Source organism: Rhamphochromis sp. 'chilingali' (genome assembly GCF_963969265.1).
Source record: "Rhamphochromis sp. 'chilingali' genome assembly, chromosome: 12".
Lineage (NCBI taxonomy): Eukaryota > Metazoa > Chordata > Actinopteri > Cichliformes > Cichlidae > Rhamphochromis > Rhamphochromis sp. 'chilingali'.
Genome location: NC_137939.1, coordinates 2,187,733 through 2,212,632, shown reverse-complemented (window position 1 = coordinate 2,212,632; position 24,900 = coordinate 2,187,733). Strand labels below are relative to the sequence as shown.

At 40.3% G+C, this 24,900-nt stretch overlaps 3 protein-coding genes across 4 annotated transcripts in view; all 3 read left to right on the top strand.

Moving 5' to 3' along the window:
* The first annotated feature begins 6,004 nt into the window (after positions 1–6,004).
* Positions 6,005–9,375, top strand: hoxc11a (homeobox C11a). Its single transcript, XM_080898011.1, is given in 4 exon segments — positions 6,005–6,046; positions 6,048–6,126; positions 6,129–6,884; positions 8,342–9,375. Coding segments are annotated over 4 exon segments (1,095 nt in total). The 5' UTR covers positions 6,005–6,019; the 3' UTR covers positions 8,575–9,375.
* Positions 9,376–13,679: 4,304 nt separating this feature from the next.
* Positions 13,680–18,629, top strand: LOC308406790 (homeobox protein Hox-C10a-like). The gene is made up of 2 exons (XM_080898012.1): positions 13,680–16,463; positions 18,248–18,629. Exons 1-2 carry the CDS (start codon positions 15,749–15,751, stop codon positions 18,523–18,525), a joined length of 993 nt encoding a protein of 330 aa, XP_080754138.1. The 5' UTR covers positions 13,680–15,748; the 3' UTR covers positions 18,526–18,629.
* Positions 18,630–18,775: 146 nt separating this feature from the next.
* The window catches only part of LOC308406793 (homeobox protein Hox-C4a), a 54,520-nt gene continuing 48,395 nt past the window's right edge, over positions 18,776–24,900 (top strand). For both annotated transcript variants that reach the window (XM_080898018.1, XM_080898015.1), the window contains exon 1: positions 18,776–19,614. The gene's annotated coding sequence lies outside the window, so the exon portion shown is untranslated. The remainder of the gene's footprint in view (positions 19,615–24,900) is intronic.

Here is a 24,900-nt window from a genome sequence, read left to right as displayed (position 1 = left end):
CCTTCGCAGAGAACTTGTGTGGAGTGTGGTCTACGTCCCCCGTCACCCCACTGTCGTTTATGGTACAAAGCTGGCCTGAGAAATAGAAAGCTCTGTTATTCCTACTAAAGTGTGTGGCAGAGGGGGAGTGTGGAGTGTGTGGACGTGCGTGAGTGTGAATGTGTGTGTTTTAAAGGAGACTGTTAATGTGATAAAGAGAAGATAGGTAGGATGCTCAACGTAAGAGATCTATATCGTTTTACGTCTTTCAGAACTATTATATATTGATTTTGACATGATTTGAAATGAGTTCGCCACTAGCTGCTTTTTTTCTGAAATGCACGCCCGTATCAATTTGTTTTTCAATAGCATCGCGCCTCCAACAGCCCTTAATACGGGGTGTGAAGGTTTCATTGCTCTCTCAAAAGAGCCGAATTCCTTTTAGACCAGTTGTCCCTGGTGTAAAGAAAGGCAAAACATTTCAGAATCGATTGAAATCATTGTAATGTTTCTCGATCAGCCAGTTGTATTATCACGGCAGGGCTTTATGTTATATTTTCGCAATAATATAAAGAATGTAAACATTGTGCACAGCGCTGGTCAGCTCGTGTTTATGCAGTATGGCGCTATATAATGCCGGTATTTTGATTGAACTTTCTTTCTTTTTTCTTGACAAATTGTTTGATTTTCTCTCTGACGAGGACACTTAAGGCGTTTTTAATTGGCATTCCGTATTTTTGATAGAGGACTTGTCTTTCCAAGGGCGACTCTTTCCAAGGGCCTTAAAGTGTCCACTGAAGGTCAAGTATGCAAGCATGGAACTGCATTAACTGTTTCATACATGGTGAAAATTTTTGCGTCACCTGTTCAAGTTTGATCAGCGTTGGTTCAAGTCATGTGTGGTGTAGCTTCAGCTATATTACCGTCTATTATTTTATATGCATTGGCACGGTGTAAATGTAAGGGCTCCTTAAAAAGCAAACATATATCAGAGCTAACACAACATTAGCACTAAGTTTAAGCAAGTATTTCAAGCATATCTGAGATGACAGCAGGAAACTCGTCGCTTTTAGTTTGGGCATACTGAACCATTTTTCGCAAGACTAACGCAAACAAAACCGACTTTTGACACCCACGCAGAAATCAGCCACCAGTTTGCATTAACGTTCAAAACTTTATCACGATTACCCTGCTGTATGCGTGGATATGTACATTTTCTCATTTGGGCTTGGTAACATCAGAAAAGATTAGATCAAATATTAAAAACAAAACAAAACAATAACCTCAGGAATTTCCTTGTAACGCTTGAAAAAAAAGAAAAGAAAAGAAAATAGTATAATTATTACACTAAAGTTGAGTTATGTCAAAATATGACGAAACCAAACAAAATGCATTATCTCTAAGTTAGCAAATTCAAAATAAACACATGCGTCACGCTTGGGTCCGTCCAATGCGTAATATCGTAAGCGCGGTAAAAAAAAAAAAAAAAAAGGAAAGAAAAGAAAACGTATTTATTCATTTCTTCACCTTTTAAATGCCCCTTCTTATTATGTGATGTGATTTAAAAAAAAAAAAGATAATTTAGGTATTTTAGAAGATTAACTCTAGTAAATAGAAGATTCCAGTGCACGCCGAGCCTAAAAATATCCTTCTAAATACATCAGCATGTGACAGACCATAGCCTCAAGTAGGCTCTTCAAATAAAATGCTCTTTATTCTGACTTTTGTAGAATAGTATTAACTGTGAAGCCGAGTGTCCCTCTAGCAAAACACAAATAGAAGCTCACGTTTAGTTCCTCTAGAATTTGTTCAGATAGACTCGCTTCACTGTTCCTCTGCTTAAATGGTTTCCAGGTCTCTCTCTCTTTCTCTCTCTCTGTGCTTTTTAGGGCGTCGAAATAACACATGGGAGCTGAATCCAGTAGTCACTATACTGAGCGATTTCTTGTGATGTGCAATCATTTAATACTTCTAATAAAAAAGAGCGTTAACACATTGTTGTGAAAGCTTTATGTCCTTGTGGTTGAAAGTGAAATACACTCTGGAGATTGCTCTAAATGTAACAGCAACACACAGCCTTATCTTGTCAGCTATTGTTGTCACCACAAACGCTTTACGCTAGGTGCACTCACGAAGATCTTAGTTTAAAAAAAGAAAAAAGAGTGAGAGAGAGAGAGACAAGAAAAACAAGCCTCTTTAGTGTTGCCTGGAACTCTTCACAGCTCATACAGGCAAGTTTAACTGCCCGGCTTACATCCAATTAAACTTATCTAGGCCATGAGGGGACAGTAATATGATTACGCAGGCTTCCCACATTTAGCCTTGACTTCAGCTAACTGTAGAGCAGTGTCCTGGTAAACTGCACCCATTGTGTATTTGTGTGTGTGTGTAGCTCTGTGTCTGTGGTGAAACTTGTATCTTTTGGCAATGGCTTTATCGACACTTTGGCGCAACCCCTTTCTTTCTTTCTTTTTTTACAAGAAGGTGACGCCTAGGCTAACAGCTGTAATTTTGGTGCTAGGTAGCAACACATAGCTTAAATTCCTCAGACAGCTAACAGTGCTTTGACAGTGATATTTAAGGGAGTATTAGCAAAGCACCAAACTGAACATTGTGTCTGAAGACTACTGGAACGTGCACTTAAAATGTTTTCATTGTCTGAGTTATTTTTAATTAGAATTATAAGGAGACATATCTGGGATACAGGCCATTTTGCTTTAAAACTCTGCATACGCTTTGCCTGCTCATTTGGTGCAGCCTTATCAAACTTTCCTGGGTCCTACTGCTAGCGGAATTTCTGCTCCGGCTCCCACATCCAGTGAAATAAACACATGGTAAATCCTATTCTTTCACTTTTGTTCCTTGCGCACCAAGGTGAAAGCAGTCAGTGTTTGAACCCACAGGAAGCGGATATTGCCAAGTGATGTACGCTGGCTGGTCATATTTTTCCATATTATGACAATTACCGCAACTTAAATGCAACCAGGAGTGCCATTTTCCATTTGTTTAAATGTAGAAATACTTCAGAGTCCAGAGAAGCCTTTCAGTGTTTCTGTTGTCGAGATCAGCAGCTTTAACCTTTAAATTTTATTAGTGCATCGCTTATTCATACCCTCGCATTACTTATTTATGCCGGGCTATTACGCATCATTGAAATGATTATGATGAAGAAATGAATTGCCAGTATTGTTTTGGACTGTCTGCCTCGATTCTGTTATTGCCCGCTGAAAGGAAAGTTTGGAGTTTTTATTTATTGTTTTTTATTATTATTATTTATTCTTTATTTCTTGGATGATATTATGATCAGAGCGATGCTCACACAAGGATGCATTTTAAATGTCACAATTCAGAACCCTTATTACAGCCAAGGCCAATTAGTATGGCGGTTTTTCGGGTTTTAGAAATTCAACTTCAAATGCAAGTCTCGGGTTTATTTTTATTATTATTTTTAATCACACAGTGCACTATGTATTTCATAGTGTTAATATTGGCAATGACATTTTGATGCGGGAATTATTATTGTTGCTGCACAGCAGCACAACAGTAATGGAGCAGCATGTGTCAAACATGTGTCCATATAGGCCACAGGGCCAGTGTGTTTACACAAATATTTCCAGAGCTGTCATTGTTAATGAGAAAAACAAAATAAATAAATACAGCAGCCGGGCTTCACGCATCACAAATAAATTCTTATTGTCTTTTTCTTTTTGCTTATCTCAGTATATTTTATTCCGAGTAACTTTGAGTAGATATTTTGCCTCGCAAACGTCCCAAACGCCAGATTTGAAACTTTTATTCCGATATTCGTGGAACAAAAGACCAGATTTCTTAAATATTTCTTAAGTGCGTTTGACGGCTCGAAGTAAAAAAAAAAAACAACCCAAACATAAATAAAAAATCAAACTGAAATTAATATCGCTGCCTCTTTGTAGAAAGGTTGCACAATATCCACTTCCTGAAATCCAAATTCCTCTCATTCTCAGCGTTTATGGTTTTCTATGGAACAAAGGGATTTAGCGTTACTACAGCCATTCGCAGTTTTATGGTGGACGTAGAGAGGATTTTAGTGGTCAAATTCAAGTGCTGTGTCTGGACAGCTGTCTGCTTTCTTTGTACTTGGATTCAGGATGCATCATGTGAGGCAACCTTTTGTCTGTAGGGGTAGTAAACAAGCTAGTGCCATTGCCACGTTTTCACAAATTCGCCTGCAGTGGAATCTCACTTCCAATGCTTGAGGTCGGATGATGTTGCTTCTTCTTCCCATTGCTGTCGGGAATCACCGAAGTCACTAACTTTCTTTGAATTTATATATGTATAGCAACACAGGTGTCCCCGAAGATACTGCAACAGGACGATATTGTGTTATTGGAAAATTGGGTAATAATTTGAGAGTATATTGCAGCGTTTAGGAAGCAGCCTATAATCATAAACAATGGGCCATCATATTAATTTCACCTTGAGATAGTATCAGTTAGTCTATAAAGATTCTGAGATGGCCCTCAACAGTACAATTAAAAGTTTACAATGACGCAGGAAATCACACGCAGGCGCATCTTTTCTCCAAACAATTCATTTTATTGGAATTTTTTTTAAAGTTCGAGGAACACGTCCCTGTCTGTCACGCACGGATGAATGTCGACATCCTGGTGAAAATAAAATAATCAGAGCAGCTTGGACCATCAGCTGGGACTTATTTAATTTTAGAAGGAAACGTCGGATGCACTCCTACTACTCGGTCGATAGGCCTTTAAGTAGCGCAGCGCATTACTGAAAGGACTAATACTTGCTCTGCTCTGCATCTTATAGATACTTATAGAAGGATTTTCATGCCAATAAAGTCCAACCACACCTTTTCCAAACTTATAAATCAGAACATTTTGAAAGTGTAAGCTATTCAACACATTGAATATTCTGAGGAGTGTTGCCAATAACCACTCCAAACTGGAGTAATACTAAAGCCAGTCATTTGAGGTACTAATTATTTGTGTGTGTGTGTGTGTGTGTGTGTGTGTGTGTGTGTGTGTGTGTGTGTGTGTGTGTGTGTGTGTGTGTGTGTGTGTGTGTGTGTGTGTGTTTATATATATTGGGGCACACTTTTGGTCTGGGTTAGATGCATGGCCCATGGTTCTGCAGGGATTCCAGGATCGAGGTCTTGAATTGTCTGATTGTCTTCTATGAACTCTGTCACTATCCAGAGTCAAATGGAATAATTAGTGTGGACCGAATAATTTGCTCAACCAACATGCTTCACCTTGCAGTGTAATTACGGTTTCCTTCCCCGTTTTTCATTTGATGAACCCTAAATAACGTAACGGCAAAGTAATGCAATAGGCTGCTGCATAATTTTAAAAACATAACTATGAATGATTCAGACATGTGTTTATTAATCACGATTTTATGTGCAGCGAACTCGGATAAGCACTTACGAGTGGAAATGCATCAAAAATAAATAATAGCTCATAATCTTCTTAAAAAGCGTAAAAAGACGAGTCATTTGCTGTGATTTGTGCAACTTTTTATAAATCCTGAAGCGCTGACGGAGCTCATGGGGCTGCTTTTTAACGGGCTTATGCTTTATATGGGCTATATTCTCTGTGATTGCTAATCACTATCCTCCTTTCTTTTGTGTTGTGTGCAAGATCAGTATTCATAATTTGCAATTCATTGGTCAACACTTTTACATTGCTAGTAATCCAGTAGTACTCACTCGTAAGAGTGAGCGTAATTATTGCAATGATAATATTAATTGCAATAATCTTACCTGTAAAACCATAACACTATGAAAATCATGCCATTGAGTGGACTCTGCAGTTTGTGCTATGCCTTTTTAAGGAGCTGTAGCTGTTTAGCTAGCCTACCAGCAGCCCATAAACATAAACATGCACAGCACATATCTTTCTAATTGTCATAAGCCAACAAACAGGAATCTGTTACTGGTTTTCTTAGTGGTCCCGTGGTGTTTGGAAATTATTCATTTGAACCTCCTCGATCTTACCTAAAGCCAACCACTCCTACACATCCAACTCTTCCAAATTGATATATGACAATATCTACTTTCGATCACGTGTCTGCGGGGCGACTTAGACGGATTGCGCGTCATCTCGCCTTCCCAAATTTTCCCCTTCTGCTGCAGCTCCTATCCAAAACATCTATCTATAGTACGGAGCACGAGAGAGAGAGAAAGATGTTTAACTCGGTGAATCTGGGCAACTTCTGCTCCCAGACGCGCAAAGACCGGACATCCGAGTTTGGGGACAGGACGGGCTGTGCGTCCAATATCTACCTCCCCAGCTGCACCTACTACGTCCCCGAGTTTTCTGCCGTCTCCTCGTTTCTTCCACAGGCCCCGTCCAGACAAATCAGCTACCCCTATTCCACAAATCTGTCTCAAGTGCAGCCGGTACGGGAAGTTTCTTACGGCTTGGACCCTGCTAGTAAATGGCACCACAGAAGCAACTATGCGTCGTGCTACTCGGGAGAGGATCTGGTGCATAGAGACTGTCTTCCACCATCCACCATGACAGAAATGCTTATGAAGAACGAGAGTGTGTACAGCCACCACCATCACCATCACACCCATCCGGGCTCCAATCACCCTTCCACAGGTTTTTATTCCGGCGTGGGGAAAAACAATGTCCTCCCGCAAGGTTTCGATCGCTTTTTTGAGACGGCGTACTGCAGCAGCACGGACAATCAGTCAGACAATTGTTTACAAAAGGGCGAAGGGGAGAAGCTGGAAAGCGACTCCCAACAGCAACAGCAACAGCAGCCCACGGCGTCTGTACCCGGAGCCGCGGAGCAGGAAAAAGACCCAGAAGATGAGGAGGAACACACAAATTCAGGCTCATGTACGTCTTCCTCTGCAACAACCAAGGACGGCAACGCCAGCAAGAGCAGCCACTCGAGTAGGTATACCGAGCTGTAAAATGGGGGAAGGTTAAGGGGACTAACCCGGTGTTTTGTCGGTCAGATTTTATGTGGAGTTTTATAAGCATTCAAACGATTTTATTATAACCCTACAACGCTCTTTCTTGCAACGAGAAGAATTTTTACGATGGGAAAGCGCTTTGAAAAAAAGGGGATGTTATACACAGACGCCTCTATGGTGAGAGTCTGTGAAATTTTTAAGAGAGAGCTATTGTGACAAATGTTAACTTTGATCATGAACTTGCGTTGGGCATTTTAAGGGATTTTCTCGTTGGGCTGTCGAGAGTAAAAACCAATTGGGCAGAACATTGCTTTTGGCGTCTTGTGAATTTTCTTTTAGTACACGGTTTGCTCGCAAAACACATGCTGCGAAGAGTATTACACACTTTACGGTTAAATGCATCTATCTATCTATCTATCTATCTATCTATCTATCTATCTATCTATCTATCTATCTATCTATCTATCTATCTATCTATCTATCTATCTATCTATCTATCTATCTATCTATCTATCTATCTATCTATCTAAATGAAGCGTTTCCTTCATTTACGAGCACACTTAATCGTGTTTTCCCTTGTATGTGGAGATTGCATAGGCTGCACATTATTCCACTTCCCCACAATCCGCTGAAAAAGCTTAAATTCATTAATGTGCATGTTTCCTTCCGCACATTAGGCTTCTTTTCTCCTATGATTTGTATGAGGTCGCCTGTCATTTCTATTAATGACTAACTTTATCTAAAGAAATAAATAAAATAAAAAAAATCTAAAAATGGATTTTATTTTTAAAAGGAAATTTTAGAGATTGGGTGCTTGTGTTCAGAACATATTTAGCCTCATGTGCATTGTTTTAGCTCAGCTAGGGAACAGACACAAGCTGAGACCGGTGTTTAGCCCTCTTTCACACACACATAAAAAACAATAAAAAACACACACATTTCCCTGGTCACCTGTTTGATAAGACGTTACAGGGCCACAGAGGTCTTGGTATGGCATTGCAGGCAAGGGCAGTGCATTTAAACCCACTGCCAAAAGATTGTGTAAATTGTTAGTTTAGCTCCAGGGGAATGTGGCGCACATAATGCGGTGAAATACTTTTGTTGTTGTATATTTATAACAGATAAACACGTACTTAAAGGCTGTAAGTTGATATTATTTACTCCAAGCGATTCGGATATTTAACACTCTTTATGGTTGGTTTATCTGATAGCTTCAGCCAGTTCACTAGATGAATGCTGACTGAAATGTTATCAGTACTAATGCCACTGAAACTGAATTCTTAGCATCTGGCGCCTCTTCAGCACTTAAGCTCGCTGTGACCCCCTTTAAAAACGCATTGCTGTTGTTGTTAATTAATGTAACGCCGCTGATCATTTTCCGTAGCAGCTCGACTTTATTTTGAATTTTATTTTTCACTTTTATTTCTTCTCCAGGCGCTCCTCGAACAAGGAAGAAGCGGTGTCCATATTCCAAGTTTCAGATTCGAGAGCTGGAGCGGGAATTCTTCTTTAACGTTTACATCAACAAAGAGAAAAGGCTTCAACTTTCCCGAATGTTAAACCTCACCGACCGCCAGGTTAAAATTTGGTTTCAGAATAGAAGAATGAAAGAGAAGAAGCTGAGCAGAGATCGCCTCCAGTACTTCTCTGGAAATCCCCTATTGTGAGCAGGAGCAGAGAGTGTCACAGTGTGGGACGGTGGCATTTAGGCCCCCTCTTATCTCACTGAGTTGTCACTGTGGGCATACCCATTTTCTAAGGCAGCCCACATCACCAACAGTGCAATGCTAAAGTGGACAGTGGCAGAAATAGGCCTGCATGGGATAAAAATCGCCATTTTCTTATAGCCCTACGGGCGGCGTTGAATTTCTAGCTGGTCCCCAGAAAAAGGCCTACACGATTAGAATAATCATTTATATGCTGTTCTTGAATATGTCCCTCTATTTATCATGATTCTTCATTGTGTTTATTCTATTGTTCACATATTTGTTAAAAACAATATGAAATATAACAAGCATTTTGAATCCTTTATTGCGCAGACAACTTTTAGCTCTCATCCCCAGCTCTGGTCTTTGTATATAGCTTATTCCCATCTAATTATTTCTTTACCGGAGTACGAGCAAATTATACGAAATCTTTAATTAAGCTGCATATTTCGCCATTGAGAACTGTGACGTCCAATCTGTGAAAAAAAAGTATATCCAACTGTACAGAGTAGCCTATGCAATGTGCTATCATGACTGTAAATAACCGTATGTTGAATTTCCTTTCCGCTATCCCTGCTGCTATTTTTCAGTACAGTGCCCATTCAACTCTAACAGCTTTAACGCCAACACTTGTTAAATTATTTGCTTAAAGCATTGCTGCTTTCGATTCCAGAGAGCAGATTGTCGGCCTGTGTATCATTAACATAATACCTATGAAATAAACAGAAAATCTATAGGCAAATCACAATGACTTTGTGCTGTTTGTCTTTTTAATTACTACCCTTACCAGTGGTTCTGTGTGCATTTATTTGTTACTTTGTGTTGGTCGTGAGTCAAAACCTTTTGGAAATACCAACTGCTCATAAATGCGTGTATAACCTAACGCTGCTGGCTTGCACACATAACATGTGCACACTTTAAACCTCTGTTAAATGCCAGTTCACGAGTCTACACGCATTTGGTGCGGTGGATTTGGTGTCGATTGGGAAAATAAGGAATAGTGGCTACACTTGAGGGCTTTTTGACAATTTTAAGGTTACATCGGTGTAAAAAGGATTATGTTTGAATTTTAGCACAACTGTTAAAAAAAAGAAAAGAAAAGAGAGGTGAAGCTCAGATCTTAGAAATGTAGAGAAGAAGGGTTCAATGATATCCTCTTTTAGTGCCCACTAAATGGAATCGCCACTCTTGTAGTCTAGACACTGCCATAAAGACACAGGCACTAAATGCCTATTTTTTCTCTTAATTGCACCGTCTGTTCGGGGGAAATGGCGTTCACTTCCGCAGTAAATAGTAAACAAGCAGGACTACATGTCCGAGGAACGTTGCAAAGAGGTTTCGACATGAGACAGACATAGACCGACTGTGTCTATATATATATATATATATATATATATATATATATATATATATATATATATATATATATATATATATATATATATAGACACAGTCGGTCTATGTCTGTCTCATGTCGAAACCTCTTTGCGGGTGTGTGGATTATGTGTGCGCATGTGTTTAGTTTGTACGCTAAACATATGCGCATGATGATTGCACGTGTGCATTAAGTACAATTTATAATTAAATGTAGTCTTTGAACTTCCATAATGTCAAGGCCTTCACCTTTAACCCGATGCAATAAAGTGGAATCAAGGAGCCCCTTTAGCCCGGAAATGTGTGCAGCGGCGGAATGGGCCAATAAGAGTGAGTGGGAACAGAAAATGGAATGTGTACAGAGAACAACTTTGACCCCTCGCATTAAACTACAGCAGGTAACTTTACCAGCTTTAGCACGTCCAGTAAATACACTTTATTGTCCTTGTAAAATGTATACGTTTTCACGCATGAGGCGTTTTAAAACATTTTGGTGTAAACATCTGGATTTGTATTCTCTAAGAAAAGAAAACGTGCTGGTGTGTGGCTGTGCCAGTGTATTTGTCGTAATGGGAGGTTCTGTAAGTGCAAATATGACGGTTTGTGAGTGCGTGGGTGTGTGGTCCTTGTGAGTCAGTCTACCCTTTGATTCTTGACTTAACAAAAGACTGCACGGGCTGTTCTGATCAACAGAAATATTACCGCACCGTTTGCACGTTGTTGTGTTTCCTCCCATTGGTGTGAATTTGGTTATTTTCGGAAATAAGGTTTTTCTTCAAGTTAAACGGTTTAAAGTGGGAAAGGGGGGGGGGGGGGGGGGGGGGGGGGGTAAAAGGGATGACCGGCGCTTTTTTGTGCATCTCTTTAGAAGGTCATGTATTTTATCTGCATGAAGTGAAATCAGACTTAATCTGCCCGTCTTAGTATATCATCAGGGATGACAGGGGGCTGTTCTGACTCAAGAAAGACGAAGCACGCTAGCCGACCAGATCAAGGCTATACCAGCCCCTCGTCGCCACACCCACCAACCTTGGCCCTGGGACAGTGACGTGGTAATTTGTAGGTTTCTCCAACACCCAACGTCACTAACAGAGAGTGCTGCAGAGTCTTCTGCAGATGTTGTCTCTCAGCCACACGGGGGCCAGGACTCTCCCGGCCTCTGAGAACTGCTTTGTTTCCTCAACGGGATCTTGAAAACGTTTCCTGATATAGATGCCTCGGTGACATCACTGTAGTATTATTAGGTGTAGTAGTAGCAGACATCAGTTTTGGCGATGTGTGACAAAAGGACCGTCCACTGTGCTGGAATGCGGCTCTCGCCATGCGTCAGTCTGGCTTGTGCACTTGGGTGTTGCGGTGATGAAAAACATGGCGGTTTGTTTCATTTAGAGCAGAGGAAAGAGAATGGAGACGATGTAGCCTGGGTCCATTATTATGCACGAGGAAATTTATTTAATTCGCCTACATAATAAGTAATATTTTTGTGCCAGAAAACTGGTAATAAGATCATGTTTTTATTTATTATGCACAAAAACTAAATTATAAAATAACACCGGAGGGTGTCTTCGTCTTGTGCGTGTTTGTGTGTGTCTTTTCCCCTCATAAACTTAGAAAAAAGAAAACATTTCACACCAGTAAAAAACTAAAAAGTTAATAAAAAAAAAAGTTAAATACAGGGAAAAAACGGTTACATTTTCCTTTCTGGTTCATTTTTTTCTTCCATTTTGTTACAAATTTAAGGCAGACATTTGTTTTTTTGTTGTTGCTGTTTTCATCTCTAAACTGTTCTGACTTTAAATTTGCTTTATTTTTCTTGTAAGTATACTTGGCGGTATTTTGTTACCCGCCTCCTGCAAATTCTAATCAAGTGATTATAGGCTATTGAATGCTTTTATACTACGATGTTGTACTTACATCTCAGCACCTAACCGGTTCTATTGGGCCATAAACCAGTTCGTCGCTGTAAAACGAGCACCTATTGCTGCAACCAACTAGCTTGCAAAGCGCCTTCATTTACATTAGCGCTTTTGTAGGCTGCCATTTATGGATTGTTGTCACCAAAATTAGTTTTGGTAAAACTTATCGAAAGTTTAAATCCCATGCACATGGCATCTGGTGTAAGGTATTCGGTAAAAAGGTAATAATGTAATCCTGCTGTACTTTGATGGTGGTTATCGCTTTGCTATTTAATTAAGCGCTTGCGTGATCCTGGCACCATAAATTTGAAGTTAGCCACGGAGTGGACAACAGCATGAAAGAGCTCACAAAGCACAGCCTGCCTACTTGCAACTGGAAAGATATTTTAAAGTGGCCGCCAGGAGCAAATTAGTTATGTCGCCCCAGTGGCTCCTGATTAGTGCAGGAAACCCACTACCATGTAGGCTGTCTCGCAGCATTCACCACCCATACCTGCTGGCATTATCATAACAACCTCCAGGTTTGCAATAATTTATACGATAAATTATTGCAGTAGTGTTGGTTGCTGGCTGAAATTTAGACAAGTGTAAAGAGCATGGTAAAAACAAAACAAAAAACAGTGCCAGTAAAGTGCGTGTGTGTGTGTGTGTGTGGGGGGGGGGGGGGGGGGGGGGCAGCTTTTTCTTCAAAATGTTTAGCCAGACAACAAAACCGGCTTTAGGCGTCTTGCAAAAAAGAAAAAAATTGAAAAAAAGGAAAAAGGAAAAAATCCAGAAATTTTCAGGGACCACTTATTGGGAAATAAGGTGGTTCTCGCGTTTCCATGGGAGAAATGGATCTGTATAAACAAACAACATTCAGTTATGGAAGCAGAGAAGAATGAATGCCCATTGAAAGTTTTCCTCAGTTTCTTTTTAAGAAAAGCATAAAGGTGGGGATAATAACCCTGCTACATAGCTTTGCTTTAACTACCGCAATCTTTGGGCTCTACAGCAAGTACAACAGTTAGCTCCCCTCACTTCTAGCTTATGATAGTCACAGTCACGCAAATCTGATTGTTTCAAGTGGAGCTCTTCTGCCATCATGTGCAGGGTGAATGTGCATTCTGCTGTAAGAAAAAAATAAACAACAAAAAAACAATCAAGTCATACGCTCGTGTTTTTCTGTTCTGAAATCACTGCACATTTTCCATGCTGCTGGCAGCTCTGCAACAGCACATTACTGTCCCATCTGTGGCATCCCAGCACACATTTTGGGTACTACCATAACAACAGGCGTTGTGTCATTTTACTTTATCATTTCAGATATATCACTCCAGTATGCACTTTTGCCAGGTTTGTGAGGTTTCTTTGCGTCTTTTGTGAAATGCGTCTGTTATTAAATCTAACTAGTGCGCATATAATTTGCTTTTACTCGTGACTGTTTCAGGCTTTGTGCTGAGTCGCTGTTACCCTGCGGGCTAGGTGGGAATGTGTCATAAAGCATTTTTGTGCGTGTTTGTCAGTGGTGTGACTTTGTGAAATGAGCTGACAATATAACGTGTGGGTGTTGTGTCCTTCTATGAAGCAAAAACCTGCTTTTGTTACACAATTTTTAGGTGTGAAAATTGGCTACATTTCTATTCGTTCTCTATGTTGTCTATATTGTCTCCTCGTTGCCAAACACCAGGGTATTGTTTATGCTGTGGTGTTTGATGAACACGTTCACTACAGTAATGTATCCACACGGCCAAGATTGTGTTCGGCGCGTGTTTGGAAAAAAAAACACACAAAACAACCATCATTTACTCTGAGTATTTATTTCACCTACATTGACTATGTGTGTGTGTGTGTGTGTGTGTGTGTGTGTGTGTGTGTGTGTGTGTGTGTGTGTGTGTGTGTGTGTGTGTGTGTGTGTGTGTGTGTGTATTCATTTTATACACATTACACACCGACACATAACCAAAAGCGCAAAGTGATACAAAATATGTTGCCCTTGCCTTTGGAAATGATTCTGAACTGGAAACAGCCTCGCGTGCATTTTCTTTCACAGAGTAAACAAGCAGGCTAACCGTCTCCGTGGTTAAAGCATTTTAAGAAACATTTTAAAGCGTTTAAACATAGCCTGCTTTAGCAGCCAAGTTTTACAGTTGCTGAAATACAAAATATGCTGAGGTCTAACTCGTTCTAGCCAGCTTTTCTATGTTAACGAGGAAAAGTCAACAATTAGCTAAACTACGGTTCAGTTTCAATCCAGTGGGTATAAAATATAACGCTGTTGTTCTTCTGACTTTTAATGTAGGCTTTAAATTACGTGATATGAAAGTTGGACAACAGCCTACATTTATATTTGTTTTATATCCGTTTTATTCTACTTTGTTGAATAAAACGGCATGTTTTTTCCCCATGTTTTTATGCTTTTTACATGATAACTGTTATTATAATTTAGACATGATCTAATTAGCGTTGAGGACAGAAGAAACAAAATCACATTAAAAAAACTTTCTGTGCGTAAACACTTTCAAAGCTCATATTGAATAGAGGAAATTATTTTCAAATCCTTGTTTCCACTGCTACTCCGCGTGTGAAATAATGATGACAATAATAATGGTAATAAAAACAAAGCAAAACAACAAACTATTAAAAAAAACAGTTAAAGTACTAATAATAACACAACCAAACATGCGCAAAGGAATTGAAACATTTATAGAAATACTATATGTGCTCAAGTAAGCAAATACCTATTTATTAGGCTATATATACGTAAAAGACACTTAATATAATTCTGTACACCACAACATAAATATCCTTGTAGGCCATCCATTTGCAATTTCCCCGTACAGTTGAACACATTATAAGGCGACACCCCGTTAAACAACCAAGTGCTGCTTCGTTGGTTATTTCAGTCTACTTGAAGTTGACCAATTGCTTTAAAAAGATGTGGCACTATTATTATGATTAGTCTAATGAATTCTGGTGCATTTCAGCTGGAGCACAATGGTAATACAAAACAAATCCAAATTAATAATCAGAGAATACAAATTATGGTGGTAATGCTACACAATCAGTCAAAAAGCCTTTTCCCAAAAGATGACAGTTTTATATTAAGCAGATCAAAAGGAAAAAAAGCAAAAAGAAAAAGATTACTGGCCAATTACTTTTTGGGCTGCTCCACACATTCATCTGTACTATTTCTTTAAATTTCCCACCGTAAAAAAATGTCCTCATTCCTGCTGAGGCTTTGTTTAAGAAAACAACACATCTTCTTTCCCGCTTACAGCTTTTCTCGCTAAACCTGTGACAACAACAAAGCGGTTGGAGTTTTAAAAAGAAGAAAACAAAAAGAAAATACACAAATTGTACCATTTGGATCAAATCCAGGCGGCTTCGTCTCCACAGCATAAGCTCCGAGGCGAACAGAAACTCGAGGCATGGCTGAGTTAATTTGCTTTGAAGCATCTAAAAGTTTGTGCTGAACTAGAAATAAAACATCCAAAAGCCACGTAGTAAGAGCCTTTAAAATCACTGCAGCAAGAGCTGCCGTCCTTTGTTCTTCCTGGTATGGGCCTGCTGGTCTGACCCCCAGATGGTCACTAGGTGGCGCTCTTGCTCTACCAAAAAACCCTTACTCTTCCCAACTTGACCGCGCTGACGTCACGTCAGTCTGGAGCATCAAGGCCACTTCCACGCAGCCATTGGTCTGAAACTCACATGACATGTCTCCGAGCATCCATAATTATGTTACTGATATTTTTGCACCCCCCTCCAAAAGATGTCAGCATCCTACTGTCATTTTTCTCCCGGAGAATCCCGTAGTTTAGACCAGTGGAACACACCAAACGATTACTGTGTTACCAAATGCAAAAATGTCATGTCCGAATAACATAGCTCCCGGTAACTTCCTCATGGATTCCTTAATGGGAGGATCATCTTCCTTCAGGGGTGACAGTTATTCCAGCAACCCCGGAATGTACATCCACTCAGCTGCAGAGTACGGATATTCAGTGATGAGAAACAGTGGGAAGGTTGGACTGTCTTCACTCTCGAAAGGAGACGAGATTCTTACTCCGGGCGGTGTGTCGCTCAGCGGCTTCCAGGATGAGGCCTACCTGTCAACACAACTGGCCACATGGACCCCAGGCTCCAAAACCTCCAGGGACGAGCAACCTGTTGCCCAGTGTTTACAACCCTGCTCGTTTCCAATGGGTAGCGTCAAAGAGGAGGCGTTTTGTTGCCTCTACCAGGATGACAGCAATAAGGGGAAACAGACAACAGAGTCAGCCACTTACATCCGGCTTGGGGACAATAGCTGCCGGCCTCAGCAAACTGCCTCCTCTTCCAGCGGATGTTTCAAGGTGTACAGCGGAGAGAGGCCGCCACAGGATGGTCGGCAGTTCCCCTCCAGTTTCTCTCTGACCCACTTGGCGATATCTGTTGAACCATCAGCAGAATCGACAATAAGTCGCAGCAAAGCGAAGGAGACAGCGAGAGAGCTTTCCAAAACAGAGGAGAGTCAGAGCAGGAAGGAAGAGAAGGCCAAGAGTGACAGCTGCACAGATATCTCGGACGGGGAATTAAAAGGTAGAAGGCTAATTTACGCCCACCCCCACCCCACCTCACCCCCCACCCCCAACTTTAACTCAGACACGTGCATATGTGTCAGTACAATGCTCACGCGCACACGCAGGCGGGTTGTTGACGGTGTTACTAAAAGGATCGCACAGATGCAATAATTAATAACTTTAATGTAGCTTTGTGTTTGATATCAGTCATATGGTCTGCATGGGGATTTGATAGCCTGGCCTAGGAGGGGGTACGGTGCTCGTGGCATTTAACACAGTTCCATTAATGTGACAACTTGAGATGGGGAGTTATCATTAGAATAAACAGCCCCCCCCCCTCCGCCGCCGCTCTCTCTTTCATACAAGCTCTGGTTATTTATTGACAGAAGTAACAGCACCATTTCATACCTCAAAATTCCGGCATTGAGGCAGTATTAAATTGTACGGGTTGTCTCCAAAGTTTTAAACTTTTCGACCCAAATTATTGAGGATATAATAATAATAATAATAATAATAATAATAATAATAATAATAATAATAATAGACAGAATGTAAGCTCATGAAAGGCCACTAATTGTACGGTGTACGTAAAACAATTAAAAGAACACGTTGGACAATACTTTTGCTTTTTCAGGAAAGAAAGCTGACACGTTATATTTGACAAAATATGCAGAGGTAAATTAATTCTGTAAGAACACAATCTGTTGATCGTTTTTTTGTATTTCTAGTTATTATTATTATCCTTATTATTAGTAGTAATATTAGTAGTTATAGTAATAGCAGCAGCATTAGTATTAGTAGTATTAGTCGTAATGGCACTGGTATAACACCCGTAATGAATCTTAAAGTTATTACATATTTTTCATTAGCTTATTTAAAGTGAATTTCACCTTGTTATTTATAGATGAAGATCAACACTATGCTTTTATTTTTAATTTAATTGGACAATGCTGTAGGGTCTGTGTTTGTGTATATTTGGATTTGGGAGGGGGAGAGTGTGTGTGTGTGTGTGTGTGTGTGTGTGTGTGTGTGTGTGTGGGTGGGTGGGTGTGTTTGTCTGTGTGTTTGCGCGTGTTCGTGAGAATTAAATTACGGAATTAAATGTTTTGGTAATGATTAAATGTTGGGCACACAGAGACTGTTCACATTAGGGTAATTATTAAAATAATCTGCCTGTGTTTATACGTGTGTGGCGTTGGGGGAGGGGGGGGGGTTATTCCCTAGAGTCTGCGAGCTAATCAAGAAATTAAGTGAGTGTGCAGCGCAGCAGTGTGATTTTTTCCGCTGCTGGTACTTCGATGCGTTGTTTCTTTGTCCTTACCCCCCCCCCCCCCCCCCCCTAAATCTGGTATCATGCTGCAGAGACCGCCTCTTGTTTTAAGATGAAGCTAAAAAAAAAAAGAAAAAATATATCTGGCTCCGGTGTGCAAAGGTAATAAAGTTTTATGGGAGTCTGAGGTCCAACATAGACAAAGGAAGTGTCTGCACACCCTCGTTTGATTCCATCTAATTATAGTTGTACATCTTACAGAAGCAATTTGCAAGCAGTAGGAGTTGTTAGAAAAGGTGCGATGCTCGATGTAGTTCATTTGTTCGAGTAAGAGCGGAGGTGAAGCACCCAGGTGAAGCTGTTCTCTTAAACTACTAATTTGGATTTCTTTGAACGGTATTGAATGTGCATTTAGAAGATGTGGGCGTGTACCTAGCATCTACTGTACTGATCAACGCCTTGAAGATCTCCGCGCAAAATGTCGGGATTTGGCCGCCTGTTTTCTCACTGTCTTATTTCTCTCGCTCCGCTAGATGATTTGTCCGCGGAAAAGACAACGGGAAGCTGGTTAAAAGCCAAAAGTGGAAGGAAGAAGCGCTGTCCCTACACAAAGCATCAGACGCTGGAGCTGGAAAAGGAGTTCTTGTTCAACATGTATCTGTCTCGGGAGCGCCGCCTGGAGATCAGCCGGAGTATCAACCTGACCGACAGACAGGTCAAGATCTGGTTCCAAAACAGACGCATGAAGCTCAAGAAGCTAAACAGGGAGAGCCGAGAAAGGGAACAGAGCGCAGTCTACAACTACTCCTGAGCAGATATTTAACACACACACACACACACACACACACACACACACACACACACACACACACACACACACACACACACACACACACACACACACACACACACACACATCATACATCACAGCCCAGGCAAAGATATCAACAGATATGCATGTGTCTATAAATGATAAATGATACACCCAGCAATTATTTAGTGATCTTTCTCCTTATGTGCACACTAAGCACACGTGCACACATCGTGCCTTCCTATATGAACGATCTAAACGCTGCAACTTGCAGACCAGACCTGAGCTTTCCAGGTAAACAGTTGTAGCGACACTGGGACAGTAAGGTGCTATTAGCTTGTCATTTTAATTGTAATAACATGAACCAAAGGAAAAGAGGAGGCGACATTCACGCAGTCTATAAATAACTAGTGGCATGTAAGCGGTTTCATTTTGCTGAGCTTCAATGAATGAAATGCCACTTGTGCTGCTGCTTCTTCCTTGGTGTGTAATGTGCATGCACGCGATGATATTAAACTATGTCATGGCGAACGATTCCAAAACAATAAAAAAGAAAGAAAGGAGGGCGAATTAGATAAAAAGCTATTTCCAACTTTGTCCTTCCCCTAGCATAGCAATGAAAATGAGAGGGAGGGAGAGACACTGCGGATGAGAGAAGGAGATCATGGCAGTTTTAATAGAAGTGAGAGACCATAACGTTGATTTAAATATTATCCAGGTGACCACAGTAAGTCAAGGTCATAAAATTCTAATGTCAGGTTCGCCCTGGAAAGCGTTGGGGGTGGATTTTATGATCTGCAAATATAATGTGCTGCAGCAGTAAAGATGCGTTTAAAGGTGTGTGTGGAGGAGGGCTAATCCACACAGCAGAGACTGCAGTGTGCAGGACCCAGCCGAGAGGCGCTGGGCTGGCAGGAGCAGGCGCCTCCACCCCGGGGATAGTGGAGCTTCATGGGCGCAGGAGATAAGGAGGATGGTGGATAAAAGGACAGCGACCGCGACGGCTCCAGTGACAATAATAACAAGCGTCACGGCAAACACGTGGATAACAAAGCGCATCTGGAAGGCGTCTACCGAAGGCAAGTGAAGGTAGGACCCGGTTTTACGTAATATTTTTATTTCCTGTTTCGGGAAGTGTGGCGCATCTGTCAGAGAACTTTGCCTGACAGCTCATTTGGCACGCACGGTGCACGCCTGCTCGCGTCCGTAGTTTGAATGAAGTTGTTTCAGCGTGCTGCTGATTGCTACTCAGTTTCTTTCTCGAATCACGATGCTGGTTGCTGATTGTTTTCTTTGTTTGTTTGTTTTTTGGATTAGCTCTGGAGATTTGCTGGACTGGATTTTTAGGCTATGTTTACTTAACGAATGGACTAAATTTACGCTGCGCTGACACAATAATATTTATGAATTTAGAAGAGTAGCAAAATTAGATGGATGCGGTTTTTGAGACGATACAATTAAAAGTCATGGCACATCTAATGTGTCTACAGGCAGCGTAAAAAGCAGCATGATTGCAGACCACAGTGTGTATCATACTCGCCTTTTCCCTTAGTGCTGGATAGTGTTAATCCCCACTTGGCTTTTCATGCATTGTCCTTTCCATGGATATTTTTTGTAAACCCCTTTGCGCGAAGCTGAAGCGTGGTTTAGGTAGTTTCATGTTGTTGGGGTTGGCTTCCTGGCTCGGCAACAAGAAACTGCCTTGATTACGTCAGTTCGTCTTCATCAAGGGCACAATTTCCGCCGAATTACCCCCTATAGTCACACAGGTCCCCGCAAATGGCATTGTAAATGAACTGAGTTGCAATACCTTGGACAGAGACGTTTTCTTTCTTTGCTGTTATTTTTGTGGTGGGCTGTAAAACCTCCCAGAGGCTCTCAGAAGGAGAATAGGTTGTAAACAACATGGGGTAAAGTTTTAGACTGCGTAGTGGTGCATCTGTCATCACTGGCTGTCCGTTTAGGTTTCGTTGTTTCAGCTGTTTTATGATGAGATAGAAAGAGACATGGATACATAGGTGGCGGACTTAACTAATTAAATGTGTAACAGGACATTTATGCTAATGACACTTCTATGACTTCATCTGAGCTCTCTCTTCTGCTAATGCACAACTTCTTTTAAGTGTTTAAAACCAAAAGGCCGTTCAGTTCCAACTTCCAATTTGCTGGGAGGTTTTGCAGCGATAGGCTCCCTAACGTCAACACAAAAAGCTACTTTGTCATTTCCAGCAATAGCTACTGATGACTGTTTACTAGAAAACATTAGAATACACACAAACAACAATCGCTCCGTTAGCCACATTTTGCATTGAAGATTCAAAATGTTACATTTTTAGTACAAATTCCTACAAAAATCTTTGTGTGTTTGGGTCTTTTATGTCTTTCAGTTGTGTTCCCTCTGGTTCTACTTAAATGTTTGAAACTTTATTTTGTCTTTCCACGGACCACTATGCGGAAGAATATCCTGGGTTTTACACGGTTTCATCTGTTATGTGTTGTGGCTAAGTTTCCAAAACATAATGGGCACACATTATATCTTTATTGGAGTCGACCCGCAACACTTTCAGTGTACATTTTTGGACTAATGGCACTTAAATTAATTAAATTATCAGAGTAACCATTCATTTCTAGCGTGAATTTAGAAATGAATGATATTTATGTTTGAATCTAAACTCACTGACGGTCACCGATAGTTGGCAAAACTTTATGTCTTGTAATAAACATTGTTTTATCATAGTTAAAATTAATGAAAAGGGGAGAAGGACAATAGAAAAGAAACTCTCAAAAATGACTAGATATCTGTCAGGAAAGGGGTTTTAGCTTACGTCAGCGGTCAATGAAACACAATAACTTATTGATGAAAGAGCTGCTTATTCTGCAAGCACTTTTTTTTTTTGGAAAGGCAGTCCAGTGTTTATGCTAGTCACTATCTCCCCTTGTTTTCTCAGCCCCCTCCTTGTAGCGGTAGCACCAGTGGAAGAGACAGTCTGGAATCCAAAGTCACTTTCATTCAGCTCAGTGAATGAGTGTCTCTCTTGGAATGCACCACTGACAAAGACTTTACAGCGCCGAAAACAGCCCCGAGAGCTGCACAGATTCACCCTAAAACCATATACACATAAAGTAATTTATTCCACTTTGTAGTTGCGCACAGGAACTGAAGCCTTTACACAGCCGCTTCCTTTGGGACAGCTCAAGATGTCTCACTGCTGCTGGCATGATCAGACATGAACCAAATATGCTAACAGCTTTTCTTTCTTTCTTTGTTTCCCCCTTTACCTTTTTTCTACTGTCATTTTCCACATTCATTATGTTTATTTTATGATAGAGAGGAAAAAGTAGCACTTCGAAATTTATTTTATTTTTACCATTTTACCAAGAAGATTGATTAGGGTTTGAATTCAGAAGGGGTGTTATCCTTCTTTCTTTGGAATGGAAAATGTGAAGACTGCTCTATTGCCAATTTGTGCGGTGCAGGAATGACTCTTAAAATGCGACTTTTTTGGATTTGTTGAATGACATTTAATAACTGAGAACGCTTTCCAGCCTCAGGATGGATTATAAAGGAAAGCCTCAATAAGAATAGAATTTTTCTGTAAATAAGTGACACTCGTGGCCTTAGAAAAAGGGGGGGGGGGGGGGGGGGGAGAGAGAAAGCGACTTACGCTGTTTTATATATTAACTGCGCGAAAAATTCAAACTGTCACAGGCCTGCTCACCAGCACTGTAATTGATCAGCTTCAGAACTGATCACTTTACGGGCTGTTTTGACACAAAATGCGTTTGAAAGACATTTTTAAAGCTAATTTATTAGAATAAGAATGTCATTTATTGATTCTCTGAAACACTGGCGTGCAGCGGTTATCTTGGGATTTCCATCCAATACAGGAGGAGAAATTATTATTGTAGTTTTTGGCCTTTCAGTAGATCATAGTACAACTCTGTGGTCCTTAATATTCAGCGTTTGGGGCGTTATGAACACATTGTGTTAACGTTTCTTTGAATTATCTTTATGTGTAGTTTAAACAGATAACATAGCCTAGATGTCGTATTTGAACGTGACTAACTAATTTTGGAAAAGAGAAATGAGACGCGTTTATTTCGTATTTGTGTGTGTGTGTGCGCGCGCGCGCGTGTGAGTTAGAACTTGTGATGTCTTGTCAATTTTGCAGTAGTTATCTTGCTCTTACCATTCATTTGACAGAATAATTACTTTCAGTATCTCTGCTCTAAACAGGAAAAATAATGCGCTTCCATTCTGGCACTGGCATGTCTAATAAAAGAAAGTCATGTTCCAACGCACGTATCCATGTTTATTATCTTCTCCGGACCGGTTTTGCTGATAAAAGCAGACTCAGATACAGAGTTCTGACTCACTTGACAATCAAGATGAGTCAGTTTATCTGAATAAGCATTGGGTGTAATATCAGCTTGAGTAGCCTTGCGGGTTTATAAAGATACACTTACAGAGAAATTCGCAATCCGCACACACGGCGATTTTCATGCAAGTGTACTAATGATCTTAGCTGAAGTTCCCCTTCTAATATTATCACGAGAAGCATGTTGCTGTATTCATCTACAATCATTTTTTACGGTGAAAGGTGGCTGCTGAATTAAAAACGCGGGCGCGAAGATTATTTTGACGGAGCAAACACTGATTACATGCCTGTGAGTCCGTATTAATAAGAAGCATCAGTGCACTGCAAACACACGCTTTGGTTCATGCGGCACAAATAGGCTTTTTGAAAATTGCTACAACACCTGTATTTGTGTGTATTTTTGTCCATGGGAAATGTGTGTAAGTGATACATGTCAGAATCTGACGTACATATGTTGGCGGAGTTATAGTTAGTCTATTGTCATCATTGATTCAAGAAGCCGTTTTTTGGATAAATTATTTTGCATGTCAGAAGGACAAACGACTGTAGTAAAATGAAAACGTAGACTCGCTGTAATAGACAGTGTCATATATTGCATAGATTACAAATCGTTATTAGACCAATATGAGATTTTTTGAAACCTCAGATATAAAACCAACTGTGCCACAGACGACTACAAATCCCATAAACAAGCCAAACAGACGGTTCTGTATTTTTCTCCAGTTAAACTTTTAGCCGTATACTTTTGATTTGTCAAGTTTCACTCTTGATTTGTTGATTTTAGAGTGCACGTGTTCAACAAAAACAGTCACTTCTGCTACACGAGGTTGTGTTTCTCTATAAAATGTTATGGAACTAAAGTAGGACAGTGTTTGGTCATGCAACAAAAGGGGATTTTCTGCGACAGTATATTATCAGCTGGTTCAGCTGCAAGTGTAGTTGTGCCCTGGAAGAATAGAGATTAAGGACAGACATTCATCAAAAGAAAAAAGAAACGACGAACAACAAATGGTTTATATAAAAAATACTTTTTTATTTATTGCAAAATAAGACGGATACAAGAGTGAAATGGATGATGGAAGATAATTGAACAGAAGTTACTTCTCATTAATGACACATACACACACGCACACACGGAAACAAAAGCACACTTCAAAACAATAAAAATGATATTAGTGCATTGTTGCAGACATCGATACAGGATATATTCGAATTCGTCTTTACGATCGGATTGTAATAATTGCTCATTGAGTACTATTTCATTATACTGGGAATATCTGAAATCAGCAGACTGCAAATGTTAAACCTCCAGAAAAACAAATGAATAAAAGAACTGATTAGCACATTTGGTAAATTTCTTTGTCTCGATTAACCTGCGGGTGAACAATAACTAGGCTCAGAGCTGCGCATTCATCAGCACACACCAGGACACCGTTTGGAGTTATCCGGGTTAAGGTCCGCCGTCTGGTCTTTTAAATTTCATGGTTGAATCTGAACTCAGCAGCGAGCACAAACGTAGGACTTCCTACTGCGTATATGATTTGATGCACGTTGTTTTACACCACGAAGCCAAAATGTTGAATATCATGTCGGTTAATCAACAAATGTAAAACTGTATTTTGACTCTAGCTGATCTAGGATAATTGCTGGCGCTGACAAAGGCTCGTTTTTAAACGCCAACGCTACAGATGTTGCAAATTGGGATAATTATCATTTTATTACAATCATTCTTTTCGCTCTTTTTTCTTTCTTTCTTTGTTGTTAAACTCTTGTTTCGTATATTTCAGTGCATGAAACTGTATTTTAGCCCAGTTTGAGATAATGTTTGCCACAGTGAAGTGTGACTTGTTCTTCCACACCACATATTTTCTCGTTTGCACATAACTGTCAGCTTTGCACGTCCCAAAATGGATTTCTTGTCTTAAAGGTTGCAATCAGTTAACCTTTTTTTTGCCAGTTCAATTCCTTTTATAAACAACTAGTCCACAGCAGAGAC